Source organism: Hemitrygon akajei, unplaced genomic scaffold (assembly GCF_048418815.1).
Source record: "Hemitrygon akajei unplaced genomic scaffold, sHemAka1.3 Scf000093, whole genome shotgun sequence".
Taxonomy (NCBI): Eukaryota; Metazoa; Chordata; class Chondrichthyes; order Myliobatiformes; family Dasyatidae; genus Hemitrygon; species Hemitrygon akajei.
In genome coordinates this window covers 892,851-903,070 of record NW_027331979.1, presented here as the reverse complement: position 1 = coordinate 903,070, position 10,220 = coordinate 892,851, and the positions used below count along the sequence as shown (strand labels likewise).

Here is a 10,220-nt window from a genome sequence, read left to right as displayed (position 1 = left end):
TCAGTTGGGATGAGCAAGTGAATCCTTTCCCACAGTCCAAGCAGGTGAATGGTCGTTCCCGGTGTGAACTCGTCGATGTACCTTCAGTTGGGATGAGCAAGTGAATCCTTTCCCACAGTCCAAGCAGGTGAAAGGCCACTCCCCGGTGTGAACTCGCTGGTGTACCAGTAGTTCGGATGACCGAGTGAATCCCTTCCCACAATCTGAGCAGGTGAACGGCCTCTCCCCAGTGTGAACTCGCTGGTGTACCAGTAGTTCGGATGACCGAGTGAATCCTTTCCCACAGACGGAGCAGGTGAACGGTCTCTCACCTGTGTGACCTCTCTGATGTACCTTCAGTTGGGATGAGCAAGTGAATCCCTTCCCACAGTCCGAGCAGGTGAATGGCCTCTCCCCAGTGTGAACTCGCTGATGTACCTTCAGTTTAGATGACTGAGTGAATCCCTTCCCACAGTCTGAGCAGGTGAACGGCCACTCCCCAGTGTGAACTCGCTGGTGTACCTTCAGTTGGGTTGAGCAAGTGAATGTCTTCCCACAGTCCAAGCAGGTGAACGGCCTCTCACCAGTGTGAACTCGCTGATGTACCATCAGTTTAGATGAACAAGTGAATCCCTTCCAACAGACTGAGCAGGTGAATGGCCGCTCCCCAGTGTGAACTCTCTGATGCACCTTCAGTTGAGAGGATTCATTGAATCCCTTCCCACAGTCCGAGCAGGAGAATGGCCTCTCGCCAGTGTGAACTCGCTGATGTACCTTCAGTTTAGATGACCGAATGAATCCCTTCCCACATTCTGAGCAGGTGAACGGCCTTTCTCCAGTGTGAACTGACTGGTGAGCCATTAGTCAGATGACTAAGTGAATCCTTCCCCACAAATTCAGCAGGTGACCAGCCTCTGTGCAGTGTGAACTGACTGGTGTGTCCACAGGTGGGATGAACGACTGAATCCCTTCTCACACACAGAATAGCTGAATAGCTTTGCTGAGTGTGAATTCGCTGATGTACCTTCAGTTGAGATGACCAAGTGAATCCCTCCACACTGTCTGAGCCGATGAACGGGTTCCCCCTGTGTAAAATGACTGGTATGTCAGTCAGTCAGATGATGGAGTATATCGCTCCACATATTCTGAGTAGGAAGGATGATCAATTGAATCCCTTGCTCCACTTCTTAAATATCTGGACAGAGACATCAAAACTGGTGTGTTGTGTTCAAGATTCCTGCAGATTCCTGCATTCCTTTTCATTTTTAACCTGTAAAAAGATTTATAAAATCCATCAATGGGTGTAGGACAACATTTCAGATAAGATCACTTGATTTGCTAAGGTGTGATCTGGCATCACACTGTTACAGTGAGTTTCAACCCAAGTTGCAGTGAGAAGTCATCTTCTAACTTGGCACAATGCTGGTATCTCTGATGCTCTTCCTGTCTCTGTAAGAATGGGGCATTTCTGCCATCTCCAATATGTGACCTGGCTCAGTTTGTCTCTGTCCATTGGTATTCCCTGTTCCCACTGAGCTGCATGGGTGCCTGGCCCCACAGTAACTGAAACACTCTGGGAATAATACTCTGGCTATCCACACGATCAATGCCACTCAACAGCTTATACACCTAAAAAAAACTCTAAACATAAACAAGGAAATTATACATTGTTTTGAGGATTTGTTGGGTATACAAAATTATGAGGGTATGAGGGTAAATGCAAGCAGGTTTTCCACTGAGGTTGGGTGGGATGAGAACCAGAAGATCATGGGTAAGAGGGAAGGTGAAAATTTAATGGGAACATTTGGAAAAGCTCTTTACTGAAATGGTCATGGGAGAGTGGTATGAGATGCTAGCACGTGGTGAAAATGAGCTTAATTTCAGCATTTAAAAAAGTTTTGGATGGGAGCCTGGATGGTAGGGGTATGGAGGGTGATGGCCCCGGTGCAGGTAGTTGCATAAGGCAGCTTAAATCTTTTTTCAGCATTGGCACAATGGGCCAAATAACCTGTTTTCAAACTGAACTTCTCCATGATTCTATGACAGAGAAGCTGGCCAAACTTGTTTGGAAGGGAAAAGTTAGGACTGACATTGGATCAGCAATGGCTGGAGTTTCTGGGAGCAATGCAGGAACTGAGTGATCGATACATCTCAAAGAAGTGGAAGCATGGGAAATGCAGGATGACACAACAGTGGCTAAAATAAGAAGCCAAAGCCAACATAAGAGCCAACGAGAGGGCAAACAAAAGAGCAAAAACTATTGGGAAGCTTTTAGAAACCAACAGAAGATGACTAAAAAATAAGTCAAATGAACTCAGGGCATGAAATTATGATATTATAGTCATCAATGAGTCTTGGTAGCACCCAACAGTCCGAGGCATTTAGAGGAACACAATATCTCTTGGAAACCAATGTTGCCTGCACCAGTTACACTTCAACATTTATTTCAACAAGCACATACACACTCTACATTCCCAAAACTTCACCTGAACAACTGCCACTTACCAAGTACTCCTTTGCCAGAAAACAGCCTGTCCCAAGCCACACTTGTCAGATCCTTTCTGATACCATCAAAATTGACCATTCTCCAACTTCGAATCTCAACCCATGGTCCAGACCTCTCTTTTTCCATATTTACTTGGAACTCATGGCCTTATGATCACTAGATACAAAGTGTTCTCATACACTAATTTCTGTCACTAGCCCTGGATCATTTCCTAATACCTTTTTGCATACTTCTATGTCTGGAATTCTATGTGCTGATTAAGGGCATATTTGATAAACTCTATCCCATTTAGTCCTTTTACATTATGGGAGTCTCAGTCAATATTTGGAAAGTTAAAATGACTTACTGAATCAACCTTTGTTTCTTGGCATAGTCGGTGATTTCTCTACAAATTTGTTCCTCTCAATCCCTCAGACTGTTGGGTGTAACCAAGTCCCGGTAATGGCTACAATATCATAATTCCCTGTCCTGAGCTCATCTGGCTTTCCTATGATAATTCTTGCATTGTGATATACACAGCTCAGGACAGTCTTCACACCATGCTCAACCTCTTGATTGATGACTTTGTCTGAGGTCTGAACAACATTTGTCCGGTGTCAAAACAAACTCTCTGGGACAGCTTCTTCCACCAGTCTACCAGACTTTAATTCAATGCTGAAAGGATTGTATTTCTGTGTAATATTGACTGTGCTGTTGTACATACAATTTATTGTAAATTACTATAAATTGCACATTGCACATTTAGATGGAGATGCAACATAAAGATTTGTACTCCTCATGTATATGAAGGATATAAGTAAGAAAATCAATTCAATTCACCCTCTCCAGTATCTGTTCTGGCATTCTGGCCCATACCCCTTGAAACTTTAGTTTAACCCCTAACCCCCCCCCCCCCCACACCCCACTAGCAGTAGCACCTAGGCTATTAGTCCCCTTCTAGTTCTGTGTTCCCCTCACTAACAAATCGTGTATCATCACTTTGACATTCCACTGCCAGCTAATTCCCTCCAACACTTTCTAAAGTGGTCCATCTATTGTTGTGGGGGATGGCCACAAAAGTACTCTACAATGGCTATTTAACATCGTTCCCCTTCCTGACTTTCACCCAGTTTCCTGTGTCCTGCAACCTGGGTGTAACACCTCTCTTCATGTCATACCTATCACGCCCTCTGAATCCCGGATAATCTGGAATTCATCCATTTCCAGTTCCAACTCCTTAAAGTGCAGGTTTACAAGCTGCAGCTGGGTGCACATCTTGTAGGTGAGGGTATCAGGGACACTGGAGGTCACTTCACCTTCCCACCAGTCCCTTCTGATTTGTGAAGACCAGTGTGTGCAAAAATCTTATGCTGTGCAATTTTGACCCAGTGACAGCAGCATATGCACATTGAATTTTATATAGAGAGGTATTCATTTTAACAATGTCAATAAGAACTTCTATCTCCTCTGGGTTTGATCGAGTTCATCTGCACTCTCACACAACCTATGTAGCAGGCCTATAGTGGATAATTAAGGATATTCTCGTCAGAGCATTTGGACACCATCCATATGTGATTTGCTTGCTAAGCAACGCTTTAAATAGTCAAATTTCCAAATATCACTCCACTTCTTCCCACATGCAAATTTTCCAGCAACTTTTGCATCACTACAATACATGCAGGTAACACCAGTTTTTGTATTGTACATAAATATTCCCTCTGAACCCTCCCCCAGGTGATAGATGGTGGTGAATTCATTGATGGAAATGCCAATGAATGTGAAGGGAAGGGCAGTAGTCTGTCTCACAGGAGTCTGTGACGTGAAAGCTACATGATGCCCAGGGCAAAGGAGTTTGATATCATTATGTACCAAGAGAAAAGGGGACAAAACATGTTCTCACTGGTAGAAAAGTCCAGAGCAAGAGGAAATAGAACAAGCAACACACACAAAATGCTGGAGGAACTCAGCAGGCCAGGCAAAATCTATGTAAAAGAGTACTAATGCTGAGTTCCTCTGGCATTTTGTGTGTGTTGCTTTGATTTCCAGCATCTGCAGACTTTCTCTTGTTTTTGATTATATAGGCATCCGCTAGTCTCATGAGACCATGGATTTGTGCCTTGGAAGGTTTCCAGGATGCAGGCCTGGGCAGGGTTGTATGGGAGACCAGCAGCTGCCCATGCTGCAAGTCTCCCATCTCCACGCCCCCGATGTTGTCCAAGGGAAGGGCATTAGGACCCATACAGCTTGGCACCGGTGTCGTCGCAGAGCAATGTGTTGTTAAGTGCATTGCTCAAGGACACAACGTGCTGCCTCAGCTGAGGCCTGAACTAGTGACCTTCAGATCACTTGGCCACGCGCCAAGTGGATGAGTGTTTGTAATTGCAGGTAGAACAAAGGTGATTTTCTCAACTGGTGATGGCAACGATTTTGTTCCCTTTCTCCGAGTTCCCAATCCTTGCATTCAGATAGCTGGAGTTCAGCTCTGTCTGAGAGATCCATCGGCTCCCATTCCCTCATCAGACGGAAGTTCCCCGGGGCTGGTGTACGGGTCGTGGGGCTGGAGAGATGGAAGAGGGCAGGACTGTCCCGGGATTGCGGGGTGTAATGTTCGGAACTCAGAGCAATTGTCCCGAGGTCGGAGCTTAAGATAATATCACGAAGAATCGCTCTTACCTGCTTCCGACATTTTCCGAGGCTTTTTGTGTACTGTGCGCATGCGTGATATCCGGAGACCGCTGCAGCCCTGACGCCTGCGCATTTGATCGGTGCTTCACGGGTAATCACGCTGCAGTTAAAAGTTTCTGCATGTACTGGTTCTATGTCCATACCTCAGTTTTTTTCTGTGTGTATAGAAAACTCAGCAGCTGTTTTAATGCAGAAAGCGGCTCCCATAAGAAGATAATCAATATCAACGTGTATCTAATGGCAAAGTAAAATCCTCTTACAAATGCAGAAATGCAGACAAGACATTCTGCAGTTGCTGGAAATACAGAGACGCACACACACAATGCTGGAGGAGCTCTGCAGTTCAGGCAGCAACTAAGCAGAGGAGTACACAGACTCGGCAGGCTGAAGTGAGTCACCCTAAACGTTGTCCATTTATTCCTCTCCACATTTGCTGCCTGATCTGTTGATTTCCACCAGTATTTTGCAGAAATTAACCACGTTTTTTCGGTCAACCGGTTTCCAAATGTTTCTAATCTTTCATTTTTAGCCACATCCTGCTGGTCTGATTCCTCCTCCTCCTTGTAAACTCCAGACCCCAGCTCTCTCTGGAGCCCCAAAGCCCTGACTCAGTCTGGCAACTCTTTGGTTTCTGACTCTGCTCTATCGTAGCTCGTCTTCTGTCAGACTTTAGAGGTGCATTGTGTTACAAGACCGCTGGCTCGTTTGAAGACAGAGGCTGATCAGAGTCCTGACGATGGGTCTCGGCCCTTCGACAGTGCTTCTCCCGATAGATGCTGCCTGGTCTGCGCATTTTGTGTGTGTTGTTTGAGGTTCGGTCACTGTTAGAGGCGGGACTATGACGTCAGAGACAAGCTGCGGCAGCCTGCTTGAGAGAGAGAGAGAGAGAGAGAGAGAGAGAGAGAGAGAGAGAGAGAGAGAGAGAGAGAGAGAGAGAGAGAGAGAGAGAGAGAGAGAGAGAGAGAGAGAGAGAGAGAGGGAGGGAGAGGGACTGAGACTGTTGGAACTTCAGCTTGTCACTGCTATGGGTTGGAACTCTTCCATGCCCAGAAGGTCGGGTTGATCATCAGTACGCAGTGTACAACGGATGTGTGACTGTCACTTCGTATAATTCCTACGTGTGGATTTGTTGGAGTATCCTGTGGTATCACTTCTGTTGGCCATTACCTGGAATCGGGGTGTTCTGTGGTAACCACTTGTCACTGTCACCTGGTGATATTTCGAAGTGGATTTCGGAACGAATCAACGGATGAGATCTTCGGCGACAGTTATTTCGTTTACCCAGCGGGGAATGTGTGTGTGGGATTCTGCGTAACTGCCTTCTCTCTACATGTTCGTGTGGATTTACAAATTTCTCCTCTCACTCACTTATTCCGTGGATTACTGAACTTTTCCACTTTACCAGTTTAAGACTTTAAGCATTGTTTCCCAAGTTTATGGTGGAGGAAGGGAAGCCCCTTTGTTCAAAAAAGGAAGACATCTCCTTCGTCCTGGAACGAAAAGCCTCATCCTGAGAGCAGATGCGGCGGAGACGGAGGAATTGTTAGAAGGGGATAGACTTTTTTGTAAGATACAATTTTGTAAGAGACAGGGTGGGAAGATGGGAAGCTACAGTCCAGGAGGCTGTGAGAGTCTGTAGGTTTATAGTAGATATCAGTAGATAGGCCGTCTCTAGAGATGGAGACAAAAAGATCAAGAAAGGGGAGGGAGGTGTCAGAAATGGACCAGGTAAATTTGAGGGCAGGGTGAAAATTGGAGGCAAAGTTAATGAAGTCAACGGGCTCAGCATGCGTGCAGGGGGCAGCTCCAATGCAGTCGTCTATGTAGCGAAGGAAAAGAGGGGGACAGATGCCCATATAGGCTTGGAAAATGAACTGTTCCACAAAGACAACAAAAAGGTAGGCATAACTGGGACCCATACCGGTGCCCATGGCTACACCTTTGGTTTGGAGGAAGTGGGAGGAGCCAAAGGAGAAATTATTGAGAGTAAGAATTAATTCCTGTTGTGTTCCCAATCACAAATCCTTTGACTTTTCTACACTGCTAAAAGTTTACAAAAGCACGTCAGTGGGTGAAGGGCAACATTTCAACTCAGATAATTTTAGTCCCCATGGTGCCTTCTGATTAAAAAAAACACTGTCACAGCTCAAAACAGTTTGGAGGAACAAGACTTTATCTTCTAACTGGCCACAGTTCCGACATCAGGCACAATATTAAACTCTCTGCTTCCCTCTGTATCAAAATGGATCATTGCTCCCCTTCGTCAGTCTGTGGCCTGGCTCGGTTTGTCTATCTCCTTCGCATTCTGAGCATGCGCCACACACCTACTGCGATCACATTTTATTTACACGGCTGTGACTAGAGACTTTCTGATTATTGTGTCCCTCCTGGCATTTGACGGTGGTAAAGTCAGAGTCAGCAATGGTATTGACCCTCAGGAGTAGGTGATTAGGCTTTTTCGTTGGAGATCGATAAACTGCCGGTAGTGTGTGTCTGGATGAGAGGGTCGTTTTCAGACTGGAAGGAGGCAGCGTTTGGAGAATCCCAGAGATCAGTCCCTGACCACAGTTGTTCACAGTTTAATGTCCTGGCGGATGCAGCGAGATGTGAGATGTCCCAGTCTGCTGCTTACACAGAAAGACTGGAGTTGGGGTAGGGTAGGCTATTCACATGCAATTTCGTCGCTTTGCAATCAGTACATAGTGCACTGTGGGGCTGCAGTGGCGGGTTCCATTGCTGGGATCAGTACACAGTCACTGTGGGCTATGAGGATTTTGTGAATAAAGCGCCATTCTCCAATTTAGAATCTCCAGCCGCGGAGCAAGCCTACCGTTTGTACACTTCAGTTGTATTTATGGCATTGTGATAACCAGATACTATAGCCCTCCACAACCTCTCTATCCAGGCCTTTCAATATTTGACTTAGTTTGTAGATTTGGCCACAGGGCCATCAATACTGTTATCTGATGCATTGACATAGAAGGTAAACAGAAACTTTGCCAACTCAGACCCCTGTGGGCCTCTGGGGTAGTAATCTCAGGATTGCTGCCTGCGCCACGTGCTAGCGACGAAAGAATAGCATGATCAGGCGTATTAATGTGTGGCTGAGAGACTAGTGTAGGGGGCAGGGCTTCAGATTCCTGGATCACTGGGGTCTCTTCCGGGGGAGGTACGACCGGTACAAAATGGACGGGTTACACCTGAACACAAAGCGGTCCAATATCCTGGCGGGCAGATTTAATAAAGCTGTTAGTGAGGGTTTAAACGAATTTGACAGAGAGATGGGAACCGGAGTGATTGGGCTGAGGAAGGAGAAAACAGAAATAAATCAAAGATGGCGTGCAACAGAGATTTTAGAAAGAACAGGCAGGAGATAAAGCTTAATCAAAGCCAGTGGAATGTTACAGGGCAATAGAGTCATGGGGCAATTAAAACAGAAAGCAACAAATGCTGGACTGAGAGTGTTGTATTTGAATGCACGCAGCATAAGGAATAAAATGGACGATCTTGAAATTCAGGATTGGCAAATTTGACGCTGTGACCATCTGTGAAACTTGGCTAAAGAATGTCTGGCATTGGGAACTGAACGTCCAAGGATACAAGGTGTATCAGAAAGATAGGTTAGTGGGCACAGGAAGTGGTGTGGCCCTGAGTACAAAAATTAATATTAAATCATTGGAATTAGATGACGTAGGATTGGAAGGTCGCTGTAGGTCGAATTAAGAAATTTACGATGTATGTCAATGATTTGGACTACGGCATTAATGGACTTGTGGCTAAATTTTCCGATGATACCAAGATAGGTGGAGGAGCGGGTAGTGTTGAGGAAACGGAGAGCCTGCAGAGATACTTAGGTAGTTTAGGGGAATGGGCAAAGAAGTGGCAAATGAAACACTAAGTTGTAAAGTGTACTAAATTGGTGGAAGAAATAAACGGGCGGACAATTGTTTAGATGGGGAGAGAAGTCTAAACGCAGAGATACAAGTGGACTTGGAAGTCCTTCTGCAAGATACCCTAAAGGTTAACTTCCAGGTTGAGTCGGTGGTGACGAACGCAAATGCAATGCTGGCATTCATTTCTGGAGGTATAGAATATAAGAGCAGGGATGCGATGCTGAGTCTCTTTAAGGCACTCGTGATATCACTCAGACTATTGTGTGCAGTTTTGGGATCCTAATTTTAGAAATGATATACTGACATTATCCGGACCTGGACGTCAAGAGATGGGACGATCGCTCACGCTGGAGACGAGAACTACACAGAGGGCTGGAGCGCGGAGGAGAGAAACTGAGGCTTGCCGCCGAGGAAAAGCGCGCTCGCCGAAAAGACAACAACACGGCAACATTGGAGGAGAGCGTCTTCAAATGCAATCGCTGCAACCGAGACTGTCACTCCCGTCTGGGCCTGTACAGCCACAACAGACGCTGCACCACCATCAGCAGCTGAATCAAAACTCTCCAGGCGCAGATCCATGGTCTCTCGAGACCGACGGATGCCACATCATCATACTGACATTAGAGAGGGTTCAGAGAAGCTTCACGAGAATGATTCCGTTGGGCTGTATTCCCTGGACTTCAGGAGAACAATGGGGATCTCATAGAAATATTCTCAATGCTAAAAGGTCTGAACAGATTACATATGGCAGAGTTTGTTTCCCATGGTAGGGGATTTTAGGACAAGAGGGTATGACTGCTGAATTAAAGGACGTCCATTTAGAACAGAGATACGGATAAATTACTTAAATCAGTGGGTGGTAAATGTGTGGAATTTGTTGTCACGAGTGGCTGTGGAGCCAAGTCATTGTGTGTATTTAAGGTAGAGATAAATAGGTTATTGATTAGCCAGCGCATCAAAGGTTATGGGGTGATGGCAGGGGAGTGGGGTTGACTGGAAGAATTGGATCAGCCCATGATTGAATGGCGGAGCAGAATTGTTGGGCCGAATGGCCAACTACTGCTCCAATATTTTATGGTCTTATTGTCTATTCCACTGTTTCGCCCTGTCAAAGTGTAGCCAATAGTTCTGGTTATATGAACTATTCAGATGAGAATACAGCCTTTTCTATTTTTCTG

General features: G+C 45.7%; 1 protein-coding gene across 1 annotated transcript; it reads right to left on the bottom strand.

Moving 5' to 3' along the window:
- LOC140722923 (uncharacterized) lies at nucleotides 1-5,260 on the bottom strand. The gene is made up of 2 exons (XM_073037551.1): nucleotides 5,138-5,260; nucleotides 1-1,249 (listed from the first exon to the last, which is right to left on the bottom strand). Exon 2 carries the CDS (start codon nucleotides 838-840, stop codon nucleotides 1-3), a length of 840 nt encoding a protein of 279 aa, XP_072893652.1. The 5' UTR covers nucleotides 841-1,249; nucleotides 5,138-5,260.
- Nucleotides 5,261-10,220: the final 4,960 nt, after the last annotated feature.

Coding starts and splice junctions, on each gene's coding strand:
- LOC140722923 (XM_073037551.1), bottom strand. CDS start 840: ATGGCTCACCAGTCAGTTCACACTGGAGAAAGGCCGTTCACCTGCTCA.